Genomic DNA, 27586 nt, shown 5'->3' with positions numbered 1-27586 from the left:
TAATTTAGAAAGTTATTTTTTAGTACATTGGAACCAAATATTTGTTCAAATCATTACACACATAAAGAATCCAAATAATATTTCTCATACATACTTCAATGGACCTTTAGTATTTTTAGTTGGGAATTTTGATAACATAACTAGGGAGATTATATAGGTGATTCTCGTCTCATGATATTCTGATGTAAATATTCTGTCTACATATAAATCAATTTCACATCCTCAGGCACCTCTGCTATAAATTAGTTTACTTTCTTGTGCATTAAGTCGTATTTTTAACTGACAGTCTCATGAGATTTGGAAACAAATAAAATATTTTGTACAGAGAAAATTTTAAAAAATACGTTTTAGAGGTAAAAGTTTGATTCAGTTAACATAATAACATCATTACTGCTATATACAAATGTAGCTTTTAAGAAAAAGCTAGTGTTAGTGATTGCAACATTTCAGGATTGTGAAAACAGTGGTTACTAAAAAAACTAAACAAAACAAAAATGTCTATTTTGTAATAGTTTTATTATTAAACATATAAAATATTTTTTATGCTTTTTCTTATATGTGTACAAATCAAATTAACAGTTTTTATAATTCTGGTTTTTTGTTGTTTTTTTTTTCCTTTTTAGGTGACACAAACATCTACTATTCATGATGTTAAACAAAAATTTCACAAAGCATGTAAGTTTTATAGAAAATTTAAAATTTGTATTTTTTTTCAAATTTATCTAGGAGAATAAGTTTAATGTGATGAAAAGAGTGTATGATACCATGTATTTTACACAGAACTATTAAATAATATTATGCTTAATGCTTCTCTAATATAAAGATGCTTGCATTTAACTCTATTTGATCCTTCAATCTACAACATATTTTTTTAACATTTTCAAAAAGTTGTTTTTATTTCATATTTGAACTTTCTTTTATTCTAGCAGGAAACTTTCTATATCTCATAGGCCTTAAGAGATACAAAGTATTTCTATATATTTAAGCAAAATATTAACCAAATTTTTACTCAATGTATTTATACTGGTCAAATTTCTTCCACATAGACATTCTTTATATAATAAATCTAAGTTATATTGTTTAATTTTATTAATAGGTAAGTTTACCTCATGAACATATTTCTTATTATGAATTACTTGGAAATATTTATATTTGGCATATTTAAATTAGATTTTTATTCCTGCACTTTTTAAATGAAGTTTACCCTAACTGTAAAACATTGAAAATTCCTCTAGTTACTGAGAAGCTATTTTTTATAGACTTTATATTTTAGAGCAGTTTTTGGTACACAGAAAGAATTAACAGAAAGTACAGAGATTTCCCATATACTCGGTGTCCCCGCACATGCAGAGCCTCCCCCATTATAAACAATCCTCACCAGATTGGTACGTTTGTTGCAACCGATGAACCTACACACATCAACATATCATCATAACCTAAATAGGGTAGTTTGCATCAGGGCACTCTAGTTAGTATTGCATATTCTATGTGTTTTGCTAGGTAGCATTTTTTAAATACTTTTGGATTTTGTTGAACAATGTTTCTTTTGTGAAAAAAACAATATTGAATCTCACAATTTAATGTATTATACTACTTAATAATACTTGAGAGTAAAATAGGTGGAACTATTTTACCACTTTATTTTAGGAAAAATATACAATCTTAACTGAATGCTATCTGTACATATGATGTTATTCTAGACATAATGACTAATTCAGTGAAGGTAGATATGCCATTAGCCATCAAAGATAGTATTGTGTGGAAGACTTAATATATACATCCAAAGAATAAAGAAATGAATTCCAAATAGTTATGGACCAAAAATTCCTGAACATTTTGTGAAAATCTATTCAAAAAAAATTTTTTTTTTTTAATTTTATTTTGTCGATATACATTGTGGCTGATTATTGCTCCCCATCACCAAAACCTCCCTCCCTTCTCCCTACCCCCCTCCCCACCAACAATGTCCTTTCTGTTTGCTTGTCGTATCAACTTCAAATAATTGTGGTTGTTATATCTTCTTCCCCCCCCCGGTTTGTGTGTGTGTGTGTGTGTGTGTGTGTGTGTGTGTGTGTGAATTTGTATATTAATTTTTAGCTCCCACCAATAAGTGAGAACATGTGGTATTTCTCTTTCTGTGCCTGACTTGTTTCACTTAATATAATTCTCTCAAGGTCCATCCATGTTGTTGCAAATGGCAGTATTTCATTCGTTTTTATAGCTGAGTAGTATTCCATTGTGTAGATGTACCACATTTTCCGTATCCACTCATCCGATGATGGGCATTTGGGCTGGTTCCAACTCTTGGCTATTGTAAAGAGTGCTGCGATAAACATTGGGAAACAGGTATACCTTCGAATTGATGATTTCCATTCCTCTGGGTATATACCCAACAGTGGGATAGCTGGGTCGTATGGTAGATCTATCTGCAATTGTTTGAGGAACCTCCATACCATTTTCCGTAGAGGCTGCACCATTTTGCAGTCCCACCAACAATGTATGAGAGTTCCTTTTTCTCCGCAGCCTCGCCAGCATTTATCGTTCATAGTCTTTTGGATTTTAGCCATCCTAACTGGGGTTAGATGGTATCTCAATGTGGTTTTGATTTGCATTTCCCGGATGCTGAGTGATGTTGAGCATTTTTTCATATGTCTGTTGGCCATTTGTATATCTTCCTTAGAGAAATGCCTACTTAGCTCTTTTGCCCATTTTTTAATTGGGTTGCTTGTTTTCTTCTTGTAAAGTTGTTTGAGTTCCTTATATATTCTGGATATTAATCCTTTGTCAGATATATATTTTGCAAATATTTTCTACCACTCTGTTGGTTGTCTTTTAACTCTTTTAATTGTTTCTTTTGCTGTGCAGAAGCTTTTTAGTTTGATATAATCCCATTTGTTTATTTTTCCTTTGGTTGCCCGTGCTTTTGGGGTCGTATTCATGAAGTCTGTGCCCAGTCCTATTTCCTGAAGTGTTTCTCCTATGTTTTCTTTAAGAAGTTTAATTGTTTCAGGGTGTATATTCAAACACAAACTCAAACACAAGGACCATATGATCATCTCTATAGATGCTGAAAAAGCATTTGATAAAGTACAGCACTCATTCATGACAAAGACCCTCTATAAGTTAGGTATAGAGGGAAAGTATCTCAACATAATTAAAGCCATATATGCCAAACCCACAGCCAATATCATCCTGAATGGGGAAAAGCTGAAAGCTTTTCCTTTAAGAACAGGAACTAGACAAGGATGCCCACTCTCACCACTCTTATTCAACATAGTGTTGGAAGTACTAGCGAGAGCAATCAGAGAAGAGAAGGAAATAAAGGGCATCCAGATTGGAAAAGATGAAGTCAAACTGTCCCTGTTTGCACATGACATGATCCTATATATCGAACAGCCTAAAACCTCTACAAAAAAACTGCTGGAATTGATAAATGATTTCAGCACAGTAGCAGGATACAAAATCAACACACAAAAATCAGTAGCATTTCTTTTCTCCAATAGTGAACATGCAGAAAGAGAAGTCAAGAATGCCTGCCCATTTACAATAGCCACCAAAAAAATAAAATACTTAGGAATTGAGTTAACCAAGGAGGTGAAAAATCTCTATAATGAGAACTACAAACCACTGCTGAGAGAAATTAGAGAGGATACAAGAAGATGGAAAGATATCCCATGCTCTTGGATTGGAAGAATCAACATAGTGAAAATGTCCATACTACCCAAAGTGATATACAAATTCAATGCAATCCCCATCAAAATTCCAAAGACATTTTTCTCAGAAATGGAAAAAACTATCCAGACATTTATATGGATCAATAAAAGACCACGCATAGCCAAAGCAATGCTGAGCAAAAAAAATAAAGCTGGAGGCATAACACTACCTGACTTTAAGCTATACTACAAAGCTATAATAACCAAAACAGTATGGTACTGGCATAAAAACAGACACACTGACCAATGGAATAGAATAGAGAATCCAGAAATCAACCCACACACTTACTGTCAGCTGATCTTTGACAAAGGCACCAAGCCTATTCAGTGGCGGAGGGACTGCCTCTTCAGCAAATGGTGCTGGGATAACTGGATATCCATATGCAGGAGAATGAAACTAGATCCATACCTCTCACCGTATACTAAAATCAACTCAAAATGGATTAAGGATTTAAATCTATTCAGAATTTTTAATAGAAAAATAAAGCATATACGGGATCCAACAGAATTGTTTGAAATATGCCAACCCAGTTTAAAAGTCTTGAGAAAGTTGACTTCTGATATGTACCATAAAGACATATAGGATTTGGGTATGTTGAAAAGAACCAGAAGGGCATTATAGTAGGGCAAAGAGAATAAAACAAGAAAAGTGCATATATCTGTTGTAGAATAATTTTCTAAATTTTGGCATGATAGTTAAATTCACTGTATTTTTCTGCCTGTATTCTCTAAAACATTGAAAATCTATTTCTAAAATGTGCGAGATTTATCTGTACAAGACTGGTCAAATGAGTTTCTCTTTGTTATTTTTCTTTATATTCTATCAATGATTATAGAATCATTTCTTTCTTGGTTCTTGGACATTTTAATCACCTCTAAAAATTGTTCAAGTTTAAAATATCTCTAAGGCAGAATATTCCTATTCCTTTCTCCATGTTTGCTCACACCTTTTTGTACCAGTTGAAATCATCTTTTTATCTTTTAAACAAAACGACTTAATTATAAAGATATATGCTTTTTTTTTCCTATGAGAATTTCTCTATTCCTGTCTATATGAAGGTACTTCAAAAAGTTTATGTAAAGATTCATATTATCTTTTAATCCTCTTTTCTACAAACTTGTTGAAGTATTCTCACACTCCCATTTTTCTCTAAATTTAAAAATTATTGTTAACATCACAGTTGAGTGCTTGCTATCCAGTACAGTTATTTATGATATTTTGGCATGTCCTACTCTACCTATTGTGCATTAACATTTATAATACTAAATATAGTTAACTTTTATCACTCACTTACCCTGTGCCATGAATCTCCTAAGATATTCCCATGTAGCAAAGTTTAAAATACTCATGACAACCCTGTGATCATTTAGGTACAATTATAATTTTCATGTTACAGATGAAAGTCTTTAAAGAAAGATTTTATAACTTGCCCAAGGTCACATTGCTCATAAGGGGAAGGGCTGGAATTTAAACTCAGGCAACATGACTCTGTATCCTGTGCTATAACCACTCTCCTCCTTTGCCTCTATTTTACTGAATCATATTTTTCATTAATTTCTTCAGGCAGAATTCCAAACAATACTGTTTATCTTAACTGAGAAAGACTATCATTAGTCCCCATTTTCAAATAGGGAACTAAAAAGTTTTTTTAGAAATTGTGTAATGAATATAATAGTGCTGTGAATCTAAAAATAGTTCACAATTGGTTACAATCACTGAAATCTCTATCTAAGGTCATATGGCAGTATAAGAAAAAGTATTAAATTAAAAATAACAGATAATACTAATAAAAGGGAAGAGTGCAAATTTGGCTTAAAATGCTAATTGAATATTGTTTTAGTCGGTTTTGTGTTGCTATAACAGAAATACCTGAAACTGGGTAATTTATTAAAGAAAAAGGTTTATTTGGCTTACGATTCTGGGACAGCTGCATCTGGCACAGGCCTCAGGCTGCTTCTACTCAAGGCAGAAAAGCGGCAGGCAGATGCAAGCAGATCACATGGCGAGATGAGGGGGGGGAGAGAGAGAGAGAGAGAGAGAGAGAGAGAGAGAGAGAGAGAGAGAGAGAGAGAGAGAGAGAGGAGGTGCCAGGGGCCTTTAAATAATCAGCTCTCACGGGAACTAATAGAGTGAGAACTCACTCACTAACCCTCCTCCCCCAGGAAGAGCATTAATCCATTCATGAGGGATCCTCCCCCATAACTCAATCAGTTTCCAACACTGCCACATTGGAAATCAAATTTACATATGAGTTTTGGAGGGGACAACACATCCAAACTCCATCAAATATTCTCTTGTGAGACCAATCTAAAAATTAGTATTAAATGAACTGAGGTAAAAAGGCAGTGAATTACGAGCAGGTGAAGTGTAATTTGTACATTGACTGTCATAAAAGAAGTTTCTGAAAGAAAAAGAAAAAAAAATAAAACATTTTGCCCATGACTTCTGTGTTACCTATGAGTTGACAACACCATAAAAAGTTTTAATGATGTCTATCTTTTGGACTATCTGTCTCCTCAGTTCCCAAAAAAAGCCATGGGGGAAAAAAGCAAGGGAAGGACCAATGGAATTAGCAAAACAATCGTAGTTTCAACCACATGAAGAGATATATAATTTATTGTGACAGTTGAAAAGCATATAAGTCTTGCCAAAAAGCTAGAAGGATACAAACAATGCTAAACTTTGAAACGTTCAAGGAGAAAATGTCAGGACAAAAATAACAGAACAGAAGGAGTTATCTCATATGGTATAGAATGATTGTTCTCGTGGCAATCTGGAAGGAGCCTCCTGGACAAGGCTATAGAATTCCCGGTTCTCTCAACAAAAGAAACTAGAAAAATGATAAATGCAACTAATGAAAGAAGTGACAGAATGATTTCTTTTTTAAAAAAAATCCTTTACTGCTAATTCAAGAAGTAGCTACCATTCTTTTTTTAATAGTTTATCCTGTAAGAGAAATTATGAAATTTGTCAGCAATTCAGATGGAGAAATAGAGTAAATTGGTATGTTATTCATATTCATTCTTTGGTAACAGTCATAGTTACATTTTTTTTAAAGCTATGGGGACTAAATGTCCATTCTAGAAACCTAGGAACTTTATATAGAAGGTTCCAATAAGACCCTTTTATTAGTGGGCAGCAATATCACCATTTTTTTCATATTACATGTAGATTTCTAGATTGAGAGAAGTTAACAAAACCTGTTAGTGTTGATGCTCTGGTCATTGAAGAAATTCTAAAAAATGTGCCCACTGAAGACAAAGAAACTGAATTATATGCCTCCTCCATGGAGCTAGGCATAGCAAAAAAGAACTATCAGCTGCATTTTTGATGGACCTCAAAAGGATGTTTTGGGAAAAGAGTGAAAGTGTTGTCATGAATCTTATTTCACTCACTTAAAATTGAACAGATTTTCAAAATTTCTATTTTTCACTTAGCATACCATATACGTTCTTTAACAATTTTATACCACATATTATTATTTTTTCTTCAATTTTAGAGAAAGGATTATTATAGTTTTGAATCTCAGTAATTTTTGATAATTTACAAAATTTTATTTTGATTTATTATTTGGCATTGAAATTGTACCTCTTCTCACTGTGACTATGTTAAAATACCGGTCAAATTAATATTGCTATGTACCTGATGTCATTGAAAATTCTATTTACTTATGTGGTATACATTAGTTGCAAAGTGTTAGGAGATCACAGTCTTAGGAAGGGATGACCATTCTGCCAGTCAAGTTTCACGTAATAAAACTGTCATAACTAATAACAATTCTTGAAGTGCATGAAGTATGATCCTGTCTATAAAGGGTTTTGTTTCTCATGGCACAGCATTAAAATTGTGTTGCTGTGCAATGTCAGGGTTATTTTGATTTATCTTACATGACATACTGATGTTTCCCAAGCCTGATATTATGGAATAATTTTGTTTTATAATCCTCAAGTATCTAGATGGTTAAGTTAGCAATATTTCAACTAGAACAAACACTCACATTATAGGTACACCAAATATTAGAAGAGATAGTCTATTTCTATCAGAACTACTGATTTCCTATTTATATGTGAATATGCAACCATAAAATGACATTTAAAATTCAATGAGGGATAGATATCTGGATGGTAAGAAAAACTGTCCATCACATTAGAAAAAGAAATGCTCTCAATAATAAGAATCTAAAAATTGCACAGAGCACTAAAAGCATTTGTAGCAGTCAAATATACTCTCTCAAGCTTTAGTAAACACACTTTGCTTTTTTCCTGCCTTTAGCAGCTGCTGTTTCTGATTAAACTGCATTCATTAGCAGGGTTATGGATATAATGTATGATGAATAATATAAAAAAGCAAGGGAGTCTTTGAGGCTTAGCTTGAAGCAGGATTAAGTCTTCTGTATCCGTGGGATTTTCTTCCTTAAGGGAATTTTCAGAAAGACATGGAATGCATCACAGTGGAATTCGATGTAAACAGTCTTAAAAACAAGCACAAGGGCTTTTTAAATGCAGTAATTAGGATACTTTATTCTGGAAAAAAAAAATATTAATTAGGTTATTTGCTCTTATACATTTTCTCATCAATGTAGTTGGTTAAAAACATTCTTCCATTTTTCACATTTCCTAAAACAGGTCCTATTCAAAGTTGCTTAGACTCCATCTGTTATAAATCTTATGAAAATATACACCATCGTACTATTAAATTCAGATGTGCTAAATTATATTATAATATTTTATATTATTCCAAAAGATAATAGTGTTCCAAAGTCTCATTTTCTTTTTCTTAATTGAAACATACTTGATTATACATATTTTGGGGGTACAGAGTTGACTATCAATATTTGTGTGCAATATGTGATGATCAAATCAGGATAGTTTTCATATTAGTCATTACAAAACAGACTCATTCTTTCTGTCTATTAACCAATTTCTCCCTAACACCTGCCCCTTTCCTTCCTCTAATAACCACACAATGTCTCATTTTCATGGATAATTTTTAAAATTCAATTTGTATATACTATGCTGCCAAAGCATCAGATTCAGTACAATGAAATGGTTTTTTCAAGATAATAATAGCTTCAGTTTTTTTTCTATAATAAAATGGACCATACCACAAAAATTTCCAAAGAATAAAGTACTATCATCCAGCTACTATTAATATTTTCATTAATATGATGCAGTTACTTCTCTGTTCCTATATACACTATTTCACATATTTTGCACATTGCCCTACAGTATCTTTTCCTATTAACATATTTCCTATATATATTTCAATATATATTGACCTAAATGATCAATACTACTGGAAACATATTATAGTTTTGCTTGGATGTGCAATATATATCATGCATAATTGCTCCCATAATAAAGCAATATTGTGTTTATTTATTCAACAATATTTGTTGAACAACAAAAATATTTATTGATTATTTACATTTACCATATACCATTCATGGACGTATTCACAAGATTAATTCATCTTTATAGACTTCTTGTATTGTATTTGTAAGAATAATGAAAGAAAAAAATGTTATTTTAAAGAATAAGCTCATTTGAAATCTTAGCATGTATTGTGAATTTTTCCTCCTATCTTATATACCCAAAACAATGATTCAGAATGTGTATTTCTCTTTCCTCAATAATTGTGGCTTTTTACAGACTTAGTAATTCTTAATAATTGATGAGTTGAAAAAAAAAGCTATTTCATTTACTATTTAGTATCATGTTCATTTAGTATCTACATGCACATTTTTGTTCATTTGAATGGTTTCATTTGTTTTCATAATACAAAAAGTCTTCATGAATTAGTGCACAGGCACTTTGTTTCCCTATTTTTTGTTGGAAAAAATAAAGTTTATAGATTCAAGTTCATCAATGATTTGTTTTGTATTTTCCATTTTGTGTGGCCTATTTAGATGTATTTTTTCATCCTCTAATCTTTAAAACTGTTTTGTTTTATTCCTACACTTGTAATTTACAGTTTTATTTTCCACATAAAATTTTTTAATACCTAGAACTTATCTGGCATAAAGAATGGATGACAGGATTCGAATCATTTTAATTTTGATAATTTTAAATTATTTATTATACATTATTAAGGAATTAGTATAATGATTTTCTCTTTTACAAATATATTTATAGAGTTTTTCTGGTTTGTTTTTTAAACAATGCCTAAATTTTAGAGGATTTATTCTACTTTAAAAATGTTTCTCTGTTCATTTATTTTGTAACATAATTTTTCCATTTTGTAACGTGATTTTTCCATTCTAACTTAATTATATTGTAAATTACTTCTAAAATGATAATCTATCTAAAATGCTAATCTGAAAACCACTTATTTTTCTTGAATTTTCATTTTCACTGTGCTTTAGTGACTTACTCACTTATCCACACCATAAATTAATTAAATTTTAGTATTTGAAACTGAGCAAAGCTATTTGACCATCTACCATTCTAGATGTCTGATTCTTTGGCACACCCAGTTTCTGGAACTCAGATATCTCAGATCTATCTATAGCTAGCTATCTAGCTAGCTATAGATAGATACAGATATAGATATCTATCTACCTATATATATAGAACATATAAATATATAATTTTGTTATAAATTATATATGTATAACAAAAAAAAGGTTGGAGAGTAAAAGATTTAATCTAGAAAGAATATTTTAGATAGAAAATGATGTATCACCATCTTTAAGTTATATGTACATCTTGAATAATACACACACACACACACACACACACACACACACACACACACACACTTGTTTTTTACTCCAGAACTCCTTTCTCCTGATTTATCAACCAACTTACTAGTTGATCAATATCAGACTGTTAGCTCTACCATGAACTCTCAGACTCCATTTCATCTAATCCTCCATTTCATTTAATTCAAGTAATCCTGTGCTTACTCTGTCATAAAGGCTCCTTTACTCCTGAACTCTATTAGAGAAAACCACATGAACTACGCCCCTACAATGAATGTATTCATCTTCTGCTACATTACTTAGAGCTGTTAGCAATATCTTTAATGATCACCTGAGTCTCTCATTTTGGCAATTTTTTCCAGAAATCCATCACTTTATTTAAGTTACTTTTCCCATTTAAGAGAGAGATTTGTCTCCTACTTCAAGAAAATTCCTTACTTTCTCTCATGGGACTTATCGTCCCATCTCTCCTCTTTTAAAAAAGGTTATATGAGTACGTATCTTTCTGTACATAATTAAACTATTTGTGCTATGAAGTCCCATCTCTATATCCTTAGGATATTTACTTCTTCAAGTCTAATTTTTTCTATATCTTCAAATGCTTCTTTTTTTTTTTTTAAGTTTATTTATTTATTTTATTTTGTCGCTATACATTGTGGTTGATTATTGTTGCCCCTTACCAAAACCTCCATCCCTCCTCCCTCTCCTCCCTCCCCCCCAACAATGTCCTTTCTGTTTGCTTGTCTATCAACCTCAAGTAATTGTGGTTGTTATATCTTCTTCCCCCCAACCCCTGGTTTGTGTGTGTGTGTGTGTGTGTGTGTGTGTGTGTGTGTGTGTGTGTGTGTGTGTGTGAATTTATATATTAATTTTTAGCTCCCACCGATAAGTGAGAACATGTGGTATTTCTCTTTCTGTGCCTGACTCGTTTCACTTAATATAATTCTCTCAAGGTCCATCCTTGTTGTTGCAAATGGCAGTATTTCATTCGTTTTTATAGCTGAGTAGTATTCCATTGTGTAGATGTACCACATTTTCCGTATCCACTCATCCAATGATGGACATTTGGGCTGGTTCCAACTCTTGGCTATTGTAAAGAGTGCTGCAAAATTGCAAATGCTTCCTTTTAAATTGTTCTTTTATCAAGAAGTTCCCAGCTTACAAACCACTTATAGCAATATTGTCATTCCTTCCCTACCCATTAGTTAACATTCACTTCAAAATGGTTTACTTTGCCAGCATGCCAATGATCTTTCCAAGGTCACTAGCAGTATTTTTTTGTTTGTTTTGTTTTCCTGCTAAGGCAGTGGATATTTTTGGGGCATGGCTAGCATGAACGCTCAGCTGCATTTCACATGATACACCACTCTTTGACTCCTTTTGAGTGTTTCTTTGATTGATTGATTTTGGTCCACTTGATTTCTGATATTATACTTTCTTTTTGTTCTCCAGCCTCTCATTTTCAGACTCCTTTGAGGGATTCTCATCATTCTTTAGCCCCTTAAATGTTAGTATTCCATAAGATCTATCTTCCCTTTTAATTCTACATTTTGTTCTTCTTTCTGTGTGCCCTCAAACATTTTTGTGGTTTATAAAATATATGGTTTAAAATAACTAAAGAATAAAATCAAAACTGTTTTATTCCAGAACTTTCTACAGTATATTAAATTACCAATGTGGCATCTCAATATCTTGTGTGAGGGTACCTCAAAAAGTTCATGGAAAAACAGATTTAAAAGATAATATGAACTTTCCATAAATTTTTTGAAGCACCCTTGTATATCTTGCAGACACCTTATCTTCAACATGTTCAGAATTAAGCTTCTCAAATTCTCCTTTTCAAATTCTGTTTCCTCAAGCTTGCTCTTATTTTTCCTAATTTAATGAATGGTGATCCAATTCAACTCCTTAGTCCTGAAATCTGTGAATCATTATAAACACCACTCTATATCCGATTATCTACTTGGCTTATCAATTCTTTGCCATGAGTATATGTGGAACCTGTACATTACCTTAACTATGATACCACAGTTCAAGTCTTTATAACTTTTAATCTTGATACCCACATTAGTCTCCTACTGGATACATTTTCTCATGTACTGATTTGTTCTAATATCTTATCCATTTCCTGTTACCTCCAGCAATATGTTCAAGACTATTATGGTATATAAGGACCTCATAATATCCTCACATTCTGTGTAACTATGTTGGACTTCCTTGATTTTTACTTTAACAACATAGCATTTATTGCTTTCAAAACCCTTCTCATATTATTCTGTGATCATATCTTCACTTATCAGCTTTCCCATCTGTTATACTTAATTTCCTAAAGGAAAATAGTCATAAATTATTTATCTTTATTTACAACATAATTATGGCTCATCATTAAAAAAGAAAACTAATTTAAGATTATAAAAATTGGCATTTAAAAACAAATTATTGAAAAATAATATAGGTTCTATCAAAAATAGCTTTCTTTTAGAACAAGGTAATACACAGGTATTTTTCAGGCAAATTAAGTTTTCTATTTAAAAAAATTTTTTGGCAAATTTTGAATTAACCTTAGTTTTTCTTTTTGTTGGTCCTTTTTTTAATTTTAAAAAAATTTTAAAAAATTTTTAAATTTTTTGATTTTTAAAATTTTTTATTATACATACATATGGTGTACACTGATGTTCAATAATTGGGTAGAATGTGTGGTGATTAGATCAATATAGTTAGCTTATTCATCATTACAATACACAATGATTCTTTGTGTCTGTTGACCAATTCCTCATTAGCCCCCCTCATCTCCCCCTCCACTCCCCTTTTCCACCTCTAGTTTTGTAAAAGTTTAATCTATTACTGTGATTGTTGTTTCTTTCTTTCTTTCTCTCTGTTTCTATTGTTCGTTTGTTTATTTATGGATTCAGCTCCCAGTTATGAGACCATGTGGTATTTCTCTTTCTGTACTTGGGTTGTTTCACTTAGGATAATTTTCTCCAGGCTCAACCCTGTTGTTGCAAATGGTAGGATTTCATTCCTTTTTATGGAGGAGTAGTATTCCACTGTGTTTGTATACCACAATTTCCTTATCCGGTCATTCATCAATGGACATTTAGGTTGATTACATTGTCTAGCTACTGTAAATAGAGCTGCAATAAAAACGGGAGTGCAGGTCCTTTGACCTGATGTTTTCCAGTCCTCTGGATATATTCCGAGGAATGGGATTGCTGGATTATATGGAAGTTCTATCTGTAGTTGTTTAAGGAAACTCCATACTGTTCTTCATAATGGCTGTACTAATTTACAGTCCCACCAGCAGTGCAGGAGGGTTCCTCTCTCTCCACATCATTGCCAGCATTTGTTATTCTCTGTATTTTTTATGATAGCCAGTCTGATTGGGGTGAAGTGATACCTCAAAGTGGTTTTGATTTGCATTTCCCTGGTGATTAGTAATGTTGAGTATTTTTTCATGTACCTGTTGTCCATTGGTATGTTTTCCTTTGAGAAATGTGTATTCAGCTCCTTTGCCTATTTGTTAATTGGACTATTGGGTTTTTTGCTATAAAGTTGTCTGAGCTCTTTGTATATTCTGGATATTAATCCCTTGTCAGGTGCATTTTTTGTAAATATTTTTTCCCATTCTTTAGGATGTCTTTTCACTCTATTGATTGTTTCCTTTGCTGTGCAGAAGCTTTTTAGTTTGATATAATCCCATTTGATTATTTTTTCTTTTGTTGCCTGTACTTTTAGGGTGTTATTCATAATGTCATTGCCCAGTCCTAAATCCTGGAGCATTTCCCCTACATTTTATTCTAGGCATATTAAACTTTGAGTTGATTTTGGTATATGGTGAAATGTACAGATTAAGTTTCATTCTTATACAAACAGATATCCAGTTTTCCTAGCACCATTTATTGAAGAGACAGTCTTTTCCCCAATGTATGTTCTTAGTGCTCTTGCCAAAGATCAGTTTGCTGTAAATATGTGGGTTCTTTTTTGAGTTCTCTTTTCTGTTCCATTGGTTCACATGTCTGTTTTTATGCCAGTACCATGCTGTTTTGGTTACTATAGATTTATAACATAGTTTGATGTCAGGAAGAAAAACCAGAAATGAAAAAGGGGATATCACAACTGATGCCACAGAAATACAAAGAATCATTAGAGATTACTATGAACAACTATACGCCAACAAATTTGAAAATCTGGAGGAAATCAATAAATTTTGTGATACATAAAAACTACCAAGATTGGACCAAGAAGACAGAAAAACTGAACAGATGAATAACAATCAATGAGATTGAAGCAGCAATCAGAAATCTTCCAAAAAACAAAATCCCAGGACCAGATGGCTTCACTGCTGCATTATACCAAATCTTTAAAGAGGAATTAGTAACAGTTCTTTCCAAACTATTCCAAAAGACTGAAACAGAACCCATTCTCCCAAACTCATTCTATGATGCCAGCATCACCCTGATACCAAAACCAGACAGAGATACAACAAAAAAAGAAAACTGTAGGCTGATATCCTTGATGAATTTGGATGCTAAAATCCTCAACAAAATACTAGTAAACAGAATACAGCAACATATCAAAAGAGTATACATCATGATCAAGTGGGATTCATTCCAGGAATGCAAGGATGGTTCAACATATGCAAATCAATAAATGTGATACACCACATCAACAAAGTAAAGAACAAAAACCATATGTTCATCTCAATAGATACAGAAAAAGCATTTGACAAAATTCAACAGTCCTTCATGATAAAGACTCTCAACAAATTAGGAATAGAGGGAAGGTATCTCAACATAATAAAAGCCATATACAATAAACCCACTGCCAATATTATCCTCAATGGGGAAAAGCTGAAAGCTTTCTCCTTAAGATCAGGAACAAGAGAAGGATGCCTGTTCTCTCCACTCCTTTTTAACATAGTATTGGAGGTACTTGCCAGAGCAATTAGACAAGAAAAAGAAATAAAAAGCATCCAAATAGGTTAAGAGGAAATTGAATTGTCCCTGATTGCAGATGATATGATTCTATATATAGAAAACCTGAAAAACTACCAAAAAACTCTTATCGCTGATAAATGAATTCAATAAGGTTGCAGGATACAAAAGTAAGATACAAAAATCACTAGCTGTTTTATACTCCAACAGCAATCTAGAAGAAAAAGAGATCAAGAAAGGAAGCCAATTTACAATAGTCTCCAAAAAAATTAAGATATCTAGGAATAAATCTAACTAAAGAGGTGAAATATCTCTACAATAAGAACTACAAATCACTTCTGAAAGAAATTAAAGAAGACACTAAGAGATGGAAAGACATTCCTTGTTTGTGGATTGGAAGAGTCAATGTAGTAAAAATGTCCATACTACCCAAAGCCATCTACAGATTCAATGTGATTCCCATCAAAATACCAATGACATTCTTCACAGAAATAGAAAAATAAACCAATCATAACATTCATATGGACCAACAAAAGATCCTGAATAGCCAAAGCAAGCCTGAGAAAGCTAATCTTTCTTACTCTTAAATTTATCACATTTGTCTTTTCACAAAGTGAAAATGGTAACTTTATACATCTGTGGTATGTAGTTGTTTGTATGAAGTATAGACATTAAATACAGTTCTGTTTGTTTGATTGTTGCTTCTTCTTCAGAAAAATATCTGTAGAATACATTGCTTTCTTAAGAAATATTTAGACCCTAAGAACACACTTCTCAACTGTTTACAATATAAATGCCTAATACTGATATTGAAACACTTAGAGTGTTTAGATTAACATCTCTAGATATTTTCACCATTCATTACTAAACAAAGCATGTATTAAACTAATTCTAAGTATACAATGTAAGTGTTACAAATACACTCTCATTTTAAATTGCACAAGGTTTTTCTTTTTCTTCTTTGTTTTGTTTTAACTTATTATAAACTAATGTAAATATATTTTAAGAACGTGCTTTAATTTCCTGAAAGAAAACTTTGATATACTTATTAAAATTGATGTTTATTAATAAATTTACCTAACCTATCTCTAGATCTTAAAATGTGCTAATGATTTATTCTTTTGGCAATTAATGCTGCTGAGTTACAAAACAAATGGTCAAAAGAATTATTCTGAGTGAATATCGTATAAAACAAAATTCTAAGCTTGGGAAAATTCTGAAATTTTTTTGCAAAAGAGACAGAGTTCTTACTACTGCAAAATTCTGGTATGTTAAGCAGTTTAATGATTTTTGTTGTTATTGTATTCTAGCTGATTCATATTTTTTACTTTAAATAATTGTGGTAACTTTCTAATTTGAAAATAAATACTTAATAATTTTCTATAAGTTCACATTTTTTGGAAGCAATTAAATGTTAAAATACTAAATTTTGGCAAATTAAAAATCAAAATATATTTTACTACCTTTTCATTGAATAAAAATCTTCCTACATTGAAGTTAATGAAAATATATTGAAGACGTAATTCTCTTTTAGATGACCCCTTTTTTTCCCTCTGAACTGAAAAAATGGACATTCAGGAGTTGTTGCTTTGCCTCCCATGGATTTGTCACCCCTTTCCCCTGTGACAGAGCCTCCAAAGGCTACTCAAAGCCCATCTCTTCTGAGCAGTGAGAAGACCCCAAAAGGGGTTAATCTCCTGGATCCCTCAAGATAGAGGCATTCCTTCCATCTGGGAAATTAACCACAAATTGGTGTTCTAGTCCCGCATTTATTCTCCAGACCAGGAAGTTACAGGAAGAGAACATAGGTGGGGGTTTTTTTCTCAGTATAGTTTAACAAGCTTAACAGTAGAAGCTGGTAACATTCAGTAAGGTGACATTCTATAATGCAATTTGCAACAAAAGCTTGATTTTAGCAAACATTCTCTTCTTATAGCAATTTCCCAGTATCTTTACATATTAACCAGTAACCTGTCTGTCTTTGAGCCAGCAGCCTCGCTGTGTTACAATTCTTTATCTTACAACAGAGACTATATAGCCTGGGGAAAATTTCCAGTCCTTTGCAGGGTCACTATTTGAAATTGCAAGGCTTTGGAAAACCAGGCCCTGTGAAGTACATTTGTTTTATGCATACTTCACAAGGAGTCCCCTATATATCCTTTCACATTTGATTGGTTTCTAAGTAATGAAGAAAACCAGGATGAAAATGTTTTATGAGGTGGCCTGAAACAGTCATCATTAATTTGAGTTGCTGATCTAGATAGAGCTATCTGGAAGGGGGAAAAAGTTTATTGAGTGATGGTAATACCACTACATTCTCAGAAGTCTTTAAATTGCTTTTTTTCCCCCAGAGATCTTCTAAAAATTCCCATGTGTTTAATTCCAATTTTGTTACTGTAATTTAATATTTAGCTTCAGAATGAATTTATATAAATGCATATTCATGCTGAATAAAGCTCAAATCAATTGTTCCTACAGATAAATTTCAAAAAAAAAATTGAAAAGCATACATGTTCTTTCAAAAATTATTTAAAACAATGATAAGCACATACGTATAAACATTTTTTTTTCAGATTTTACTGTATAAAACATTTGTTCCTGGAATCTCTTTTAAGGTGTAGTTAGTAAGAATACAAAAACCAAAGAGTTAAAAAATAAAAACCCTTAATTTCTTTTTCAGATGGTTTGTTATTACTGTATAGAAACACTGCTGATTTTGGAGTGTTGATTTTGTATCCTGCAGCTTTACTTTATTTGTTTATTAGTTCACACAGTTTTTTGGTTGTCTCTTTAGGATTTTCTATACATAAGATCATGTCATCAGCAAACATTGACAATTTCACTTGTTTTCGTATTTGAATGTCTTTTACTTCTTTCTCTTGCCTGATTGATCTGTCAAGGATTTCTAGCACTACATAGAATAGCAGTAGCAAGAATGGCCACCTTGACTGGTTCCTGACCTTAGATAAAAAGCTTTCAACTTTCCCAACTCATTACAATGTTAGCTGTGAGTTTGTCATATATGGTCTTTATTGGGTTGAGGTACGTTCCTTCTGTACCTAATACGTTGAGACTTTTTATCACAGAAGAATGTTGAGTTTTGTCATATGTTTTTTTCATGTTAGCTATAACTAGATTCGTTTACATATTTGTTAACTTTGTAATTTGTCGTAGATGTTTTCTATTGACGCTGTAATACTTGTCTTCTTAAAACAGCAGAAATATGGTATCTTACAGTTATCTAAGTCAAGAGTCTGGATGGGCTTGGTTGATTCCTCTACCCTGGGTTGCATATGTCTGAAATAAGGTGTTGGATTATATATGGAGGCTCTGGGAAAGAATCTTCATACAGTTTATCAATATGGTTAGCAGAATTAAGTAACTTTCCAGGAGCTGCTCTCAGCTGCTGAAGACTTTCTGCATTTCTTTTCTTTTCTTTTCTTTTCTTTTTTCTTTTTTTTTTTTTTTTTTTGTCTTTTTCGTGACCAGCACTCAGCCAGTGAGTGCACCGGCCATTCCTATATAGGATCCGAACCTGCGGCGGGAGCGTCGCAGCGCTCCCAGCGCCGCACTCTCCCAAGTGTGCCACGGGCTCGGCCCCCTGCAGTTCTTTTGATATTTCTCCCTCTATTTTCCAATCAGCAACCATGCATCCAGTCTTTCTCATGCTTTGAAACTAACTTCTTCTGCCACATCTCTCTGACTCCAGCTGGTCAGAGTATCTTGTGAGTAGATTGCGTCCAATGGATGATCCAGGATAATCTACGTTTTCATTACATCTCCATCTAATATACCATATTTACAAGGTATGAAGATTAGGAAGTGGACATCTTTGGGGGCCATTATTCTGCCTACCAAATATGGTTAGATATTTGTTATAATTTTTTAATAACCAAACTTTTAATTAATTATACTCTCAGATTTCTACATTTCTACATCAACTTTTGGGTGGGAACACCATAGAATCTTTAGAATCTTGTAGAATTAACTGTACATTTCATTTTGAAAATCAAATGAATAATAATTGATATTCACTTTGTCATTGCTAATTCAAAGTCAAAACTCACAATTTTGAAGTTAGCTAACTATGTACATTGATATTAAGCCATTTTAATTCTACTGTAGGAGAAGTTATCTGTTTTCTTTCCTTCCTTCCTTCCTTCCCTCCTCCTCATCCTCCTCCTTTTCTTTCTTTCTTTTCTTTCTTTCTTTCTTTCTTTCTTTCTTTCTTTCTTTCTTTCTTTCTTTCTTTCTTTCTTTCTTTCTTTCTTTCTTGTTTCTTTCTTTCTTTCTTTTTCTTTCTTTCTTTTCTTTCCATAGATGTTTTAATAGTTAGGAGATTTACTTGACCAAAATTCATGTGAAAATCAACATTTTCAAAAGATAGTGGTGATATATGTCAGTAAAAATGAATACTTCTGTCTTTTGCTGTGAAAAATTCATGGAAATTCTCTAAATTAAGTTATCTTCATCTGAGAAGAGCAATATTATCAAAGCTGTGGTGTTCCTACAAAATTCAGATATTGTCTATTTCTCTCTCTCTCTCTCTCTCTCTCTCTCTCTCTCAGTAAAGAGTTTGTATTTGTAATTGGTTTTCATGGTGACTCAAGACTCTATTCTAGAATAACTTATTTTCGTAACTTTTCTAGGAACAATTGTATGGTCTGCCCTGATGACTATATAGCTGAATTAGTCCATTTTGTGTTGCTGTAACAGAATACCTAAGACTGGGTAATTTATGAAGAACAGAGATTTATCTGACTTACAATTATGGGACAGCTGCATCTGGTACAGGCCTCAGGCTGCATCTACTCGTGGCAGAAAGTGGTAAGCAACAGGCAGGTACAAGCAGATCACATGACAAGAGGAAGCAAGAAAGAGAGAGGGGAGGTGCCAGGGTCTCTTAAACAATCAGCTCTCGTGAGACCTAATACACCAAAAACTCACTCCCCCAACCTTCCCTACCCATGGAGAGCATTAATCCATTCATGAGGGATTGCCCCTATGACCCAAACTGCTCCCAGCACTGCCACATTGTGGATCAGATTTCCACATGAGTTTTTTTGGGGACAACATGTCCAAACTCTATCATTTTGCTCCTGGATGCTCAAAACTCATGTCTGTCTCACATACAAAATACAATAATTCTGTCCCAACAGTCCCTAAAGTCTTAGCTTGTTCAAGCACCAACTTGAAAGTCCAAAGTACAAAGTCTCATCTGAGACCAAAAGCAAAACTCCTTCCCATGTGAACCTGTAAAAATCAAAAACAAATTTATCTATTTCTAAGATACAATGGTGGAACAGACATTGGGTGCACATTCCATTCCAAAGGGGAGGAATAGGCCACAAGAAAGAAGAAACAGGCCCCAAATATAGTCCAAAACTCAACAGGGCAGACATTAAATCTTAAAGTTCCAAAATAAACTTCTTTAACTCCAAGTTCTGCATTGTGGACACAATGGGGCATCTGGGCCCCCAAAGCCTCGGGCATCCCTGCCCCCACAGCTCTGCCAGTCATAGCGCACTGGGCTGAGCTGGTACCTATGGCTTTTCCAGACCAGCATTGCACATTGCCAGTGGCCCTAAAGTTTTGTGGTCCTGGCAACACTCCTGCCACCTTAGCTGTACTAGCTATTTCCCTGGTGGTAGCTGCCTTTAAGGGGTCTGACCCCACTTTTCTATCCCGCATTGCTCTAGTAGATTGCCTCTGCAGTGGCTCCACCCTTGTGGCAGGTCTCTGCCTGGGCCCCAGGCTTTTCCACACATCCTCTGCAATCTGGGTGGAGGCTGCCACACCTCCGCTGCTCTCATGTTCTGCCAGATTGCAGACTTAACACGACGTGGATGCCACCAAGGTTTCTTGCTTGTGCTCTCTGGAGCTGCTGCACAAACCACACTTGGGCTGCTTAAGGCAGGGATGCTCCAGCTACAGCAATAGCCTATTCATCAATGTGTTAATACAGTATTTGAATTGTCTGTTTCTCTGTTGGTAGACTGTGAGGTACTGAAAGTAATAGACTTGTATTTCACTTCATTATTACTGGCCAGAAAAATGCCAGCTTGCAATAAACCTTCAGTCAATCTTTGCTTACTTAAGTATTATGGATGATAATCAGGTAAACAATATTTGTTCAGTTTTCTTTTTCAGGCCACACTAGCCCTTGACCCAGCTGCTTTACAAAAATACTTATTTTACAACAGGGTTTTGATGTCAATGCTTTCTGTACATTAATTAATACAATTTAATGAATTCAATGGAGAGGTATTAAGCATAATACTTTGCTCTGGACTAAGTCAAATAAGGCTCTGCATTAGACTAATTTGTAAAGTGTAGGCTACAAGTGTCCTCTATAAAATAAAATGTAGTATCTGCTATGTAATTAGACTAATTTTCATTAAAAAATGTGTATTTCATATACAACATTTAAAAATCTATTTTGGTATAACCCAACACATATTTTATTCGGTAGTACTTACATGAATTACCAGTTAAAAATTTTAACTGTTAAAACTGATTTTAAAAATCTCCAATTTCCAGGAGACTTCCCAAACAACCTTACTATACTTACTGTAGTAGTTAGGGTTCTCCAGAGACAAAGAACCAACAGAATGTGTGTATACGTAGTGTGGTATATCCCTTAGAATTTACTCTGTAGTTGTCAATTAAACTATTTATATTAAATTACTTACTATACAATGAAATGCTTACTAATATTTTCAACTATGCTTTGAGTTATAATTTGTTTATGTCACACAACATTTGCAACTGTGTAAAAGGTTGGAATTTGGGTTCATCTTCAGAGATTGAACAGTGTTTTCTATGATTTAAACTTTTCACACAGGGTAATCAAACTGTTGTCATATTTCAAAGCAAGATCAAAGCAATGGAACCTCTAATATGCTGATTCTCAAAAGATTTCCACATTATTATTAAAAAATAATATAAAGCACTTATGAGAAGTCCAGTCCTTTACTAAAAGTTGTCATTGCTAAAAAACTTCTAGTAAAGAAATAACATTTTAAAACAAAATGAGGTAATTGTAATTTTGTCTTTCCTTGGATCTGTCTTTCATATCAGAGACTTCAGAGCATTTGGTCCTGTAGGTCCCAAGAAGCTCTCAGGGTAGAAGTTACTGGAATGGAGAGGAAGGATCTCTTCCACGCCTTTACCTGGGCAGTTATCACTGGATATTTCCTCTTCCTTGGCAACATTGGTTTCCCTGAATGCAGAGTAGCCAATCTCATTGGGAACCATGGGAAATTGAAAACAGGGAGAGATGTGTTATAAGTCGGAATTTTTTTATTTTTTATTTCCAGAGGTTGCTTAGGGAAAAGCAGACTGAGAGTGGGAATGAGAGTAGGAAGCAGGAAGACCAGTAAGTTATCTGCTAGGACAGTCTCCAGGAGACCACAGAGGGGGAGGACCTCAGTGATGGCAGTAGAGGAGAGAGAAGTGACCAGATTCCAGGTAGATCAGAGTGATAGAGGTGACAAAATTCCTGCTGTATCAGATATGAGGTATGATCAAAAATAAAAAGTGAAATACTATTTCACATTTACTTACCTGAAATCTGGAAGAATGGAGATGGGGAGGTTGTGGGGGAGCAAATTTTAAGGGGAATATCAGGCATTGGATCTCGGACATGTTGGTTTTAAGATGTCTCAGAGTAAAGGTGTCACGGGGCAGCTGAACACATTCCCATAGCCTTAGAAGTGCCTATGGATTCCAGGTGGGGCTGTGTGGCCTCGGAGGATGTGACTATGTACTTTTCCCAGGAAAACTGGAGGATCCCTGATGTGGTTCAGAGATTCCTGTACCATGTTGGAATGCTGGAGCACTTGGGCCTGTGGCCTTGCTGTATTTTTGGCATGAGGAGGATGATGAGGAGACATCTTCCTGAACAACTTGTTTCCATAAGAGTGTCACAGGTCAGGATTGTCAAAGAAGATCCACGAACCCACAAGGCCACTCTTGTGAGGTCTGTGCCCTGGTCATAAGATATTTTTTCACCATGTTGAGTGTCAGGAAGCACACCTCGGGAGAAACGGTATTGATATAGGCACATGAAAGAGGCTTCAAGGTCAGCAACATTTCTACCAGCACTTGAAGCAACACAGTGGAGACAAACCCTCAGAGACAGGAGGGCTTAGCTATGATGAGCTTCAGAGCCCACACACGACAGAAGCCTTTCATGGGTAGGGAGACTGGGAAGAACTTGTGGGTCAGTGCTGCAGTAACAAGCCACTCATGGTACAGACAAAGTCACAAGAAACACCTAGTGTGGGGAAGCCTTTTACTCTAGGAAAAGGAATTACAAGTGCAGTGAAGGTGGAAAAGATTAGCTGTATATATACAGCTGTTCTTTTTTCAGTGAATCCACACTGGTGAAACGCATTATGTGTACAGCCAAAGTTAGAAATGTTTTAGCTACATCTCTCAGCTCATTTGACATCAGAAAAGTCACAAAGGATAAAAGCCTCAGAAGGGCAGAGAATGTGCTGTTGTCTTGTTCAGCAGAATGGGTCACACTGGAGAGGACTTCTGAGATTGCCTTTGTGAGGAAGGCATCAAACAAAAATTAAATTTCTACACCAGCAGGGTTCTTAATCAGTGCCAGAGATGTTGGAAACTAATCTTCCCAGTGCCTTGTCAGAGTTATGTCACTACCAGTGCCTACGGCAAAAGTCATCTTACATCTACCAGCTCTCAAGGTTGCATAGCATGTATATCAGCCAGGGTTCTCCAGAGAAACAGCACCAATAGGATATATAGAGAGATAAATGTGGAAAGAGATTTATTATAAGGGATTGGCTCATGAGATTATGGAGGCTGAAAAGTCCTATGATCTGTCATCTGCCATCTGCAAGCTGAAGGTCCAGGAAGTCTAGTGTCATAGTTTCAGTCCAAACCCTGAGAAGCAGGAGAGCAAATGGTGTAAGTCCTGATTCAAGTCTGAAGGCTCAAGACCTAGGAGCATCAATGTTCGAGAGCAAGAGATGTCCCAGCAGAGAGCAAATTCATCCTTCCTCTGTCTTTTCATTGTTTAGGTACTCAAGAGATTGGATGGTGTTCATTTGCATTCGTTATGGAGATCTTGACTCAGTCTGCCAGTTCAAATGCTAATCTCTTCCAGAGAATCCCTCACAGATACACCATAAAATAATTTTTTAACAGCTATCTAGATACCCGTAATTCAGTCAAACTTACACATAAAAGTAACCATCGGTGTTCATCAACCACTCCAACATGCTCATGGAAGGTAAAGCTCTGTATTCTCTTTCTAGTCCCTGGAGGGGAATCAAGAGGAATCTGAGCTCGGTGGTGGCCTCGTTTGCTTCTGTCTGGACACAACTCAGCTCTGTTCAGGACAACGTTAGCTGGGCCAGCTTGCCTGACTTAGAAAACCTTTATCTTCTTCAAGGACAATGTCTTCATGTCCCAGTCTTCATGTCATCCAGTCAGGAACTGCTTGTCTCACATTGCTCTGGTGTGTGAAATAACATGTCTTCATTTTTAAAACAATAAACAAACAAACAAAAAACAAGATGAAAATAGAAGTTCTTCTTGTGCATTTTGAGATTGCAATTTCTTTCTTCCTCTGTTTTCTCTTACTATGTGCTCTTTACCGAGAACTATGTTGGTAATGTGCATTTACTATTTGGTTTCATTCAAAGCCTCAAAGCCATTACATTTATATAGGAGCTGTGCTTTAAATTACACACGAGACTGCAGGCACCATTTTCAGCACTCACTGTCAATGTTCATTCATTTGAATAGTGAAATAGCAAATGCGAAGTCCCTCACCTCAGTCTATTTTCCAATCTGAATAAAAATAATGTCACATGCTGCCTTTTTCTATTATTTATATAAAATGTTATATATTGTGTTTTTTCCACATAAGGACAGAGGTTTTCATACTGCACTGTAATTTCAGATTTCAGATTTCTAGTCAGAAATTAAAACAAAAATTGTATCTATCTGTCTGATTATATTAATATAATCTGACATAAAAATTTATAGGGAGTATGTCAATACTATCTTTTAAATAAACCTTGTATATAGATAATTTTATGTATCTGATTTTTTTACTACAATATTACCCCATTTTTCTTCCAACCCAATTATAATTGCTGAAAATTTGAAAGGTCAATAAAAGTGGTTACCTAATTGGTTTACATTGCACTCACATATACACTCTACAAATACTTATTCGTAGAGTAGTATGTGTGGGGATAGAGCACCTCCTCTCATCTGTTAATATTAAGGGAGAAGATTTTATGTTTCTGAGCATTAAAAAACAAGCAAAAAAACAAAACTGTCCATAGATTAAAAATGGGAAGAGATTAAAATATTCTCCCACAAGCCATGACATTATGTTTATCCTTATTTTTGTTTTCTCTGTGGTTGCAAAGAATATAATTGAAGTTAATCTCTTGACAAATTGATTTAACAACAATCAGCTATGAAGATCCTGTTAGCAAAATATCCTTTTATGACTTGAAACATAACTGTTATATAATTTGTGACAAGGAAATATTTCCTACATAACAACATCTATGAGATAAATAAAATTATCTTTATTCAAATTTCTTTTTGGTAAAGTACTAAATTTTGTCAGGAAAGAATGTTTTACGCATGCACCTGTGCACACATATTCTTATCTTGGTGGCAGTAAGTAAAAAATTCCATTTAAAAGGTAATCTGAGGAGTGAGGTAGGAAATATTTCTTTAGTTTCTTTTTGAGCAACAACTGCATTTTTTCTGTGAAATTATTTCTACTCAATTTTATAGCTTGCTTTATTTGTTTCTGTAACTCTAATTAGCTCACACAAGACTGGTAAATAAATAATGATATCAATATTGTGTGGAATTAACAATAGTCTATATACAATTTTTTGAGTGTGATATAATATTTCACCACTAAGCAACAGAAGATGAACACAAACTATACAGCATGAACACATGAAGATGTAGACTATAAATAGACAATATATCACAATTTCTCTTTCTTACCAGGATCAGTTTGGCCATGTGCTCTCCCTTGGAAACGTTCATTGTCTACATTTCCCTTATTTTTATTAATTTCAGCAGTTGCAAATCTTTCTTAAACAGATTGATATCACCTTATCTTTTACTGTTTTTTTAAGAAGGTAAATCCTTATATTTTCTGTGCTATTTACATATTAGAAACACCTTTTACCAATGCCTGTAATTTATTATGAATACTACTACTTTTTTTAGTGATCATAATACAGAGTTGTAAGGATTTTAAATAATCTTTACCTAACTATATTTTTTTCACAAGCCCTGTTATTTTCAGTGTAATTTTTCAGAAAAGGTGTTACAAGAATGTCCATATCATGTTTTAGCAGAAGTGCTTGTACCTATGCAAATGACTGAAGGTTTTGTTGTTTTAAAGCTAAAGTTTATAATATATTTCAATGAGTCCTTAACAGTTTTTGGTAATTTGTGTATTTTATCTCATTTAAGTCTAATCCCTAATAGTTGGATAGCTTCGTCATAACTCTTAGTTATTTTTGCCTTTATTTTTTGCTTAACAGAATAGTAAACTAAGATTCAGAGAAGTAAATTGCTAAAGATAAATAAGACAAGTAGCAGATTATATTCTTAGGATTTAAGCCCAGACAGTCAATGTCCACAGAAATAGGCAGTTTACTAACAATAAAACTCTAACTCTTTAGATAGGGGAAGTATTTATTATAAATAACAAATTTCATATTTGACTAAAACTGTGGCATATATATAACTTTTACCAATTCTTCTTCAATTAAAAGGCCATATATTTATTCAAATCATATAAAATCACCCATTTATCTGTGTCAGGCAATCCTCTAATCACTACATATGATCAAAATGATTATGGATACCTATTGTCTTGGAGGTTGCACAACATTAAGGACAAATGTACACTAAACATCCCAATAGGTATATAAAACAATTTCAGACAGAAAGATCAAAAATAGAATAGTGGGAAAAAGTAATTGGGTGGCAATACTGAAACCTGCTTCATATGACAGTATCACAGAAATTCTGTGTAAGATTCATTCAGTAACCCAGAGAGTGAAATAGTTGAGTATAAGGAAGTTTAGGGCTGCCAATTAGTGAGGCAGAGGGAAAGTAGGGCGAAGTAGTTAGGCCTGTTTGTCATGGTGTGACTTCAGGAATAGATCCAAGACTTTAGCCTACAATAGTATGAAAATTTGGAGAAGAG

At 33.8% G+C, this 27586-nt stretch overlaps 1 protein-coding gene across 1 annotated transcript in view; it reads left to right on the top strand.

The window, feature by feature from the left end:
• The window catches only part of TECRL (trans-2,3-enoyl-CoA reductase like), a 125618-nt gene that overhangs the window by 35963 nt on the left and 62069 nt on the right, over positions 1 to 27586 (top strand). Inside the window, exon 2 of the mRNA XM_063108083.1 lies at positions 624 to 675. Coding sequence (XP_062964153.1) covers positions 624 to 675 — 52 coding nt within the window. The remainder of the gene's footprint in view (positions 1 to 623; positions 676 to 27586) is intronic.

The sequence above is a fragment of the Cynocephalus volans genome, chromosome 9 (genome assembly GCF_027409185.1).
Source record: "Cynocephalus volans isolate mCynVol1 chromosome 9, mCynVol1.pri, whole genome shotgun sequence".
Taxonomy (NCBI): domain Eukaryota; kingdom Metazoa; phylum Chordata; class Mammalia; order Dermoptera; family Cynocephalidae; genus Cynocephalus; species Cynocephalus volans.
This window is presented reverse-complemented; position numbering and strand designations above follow the sequence as displayed.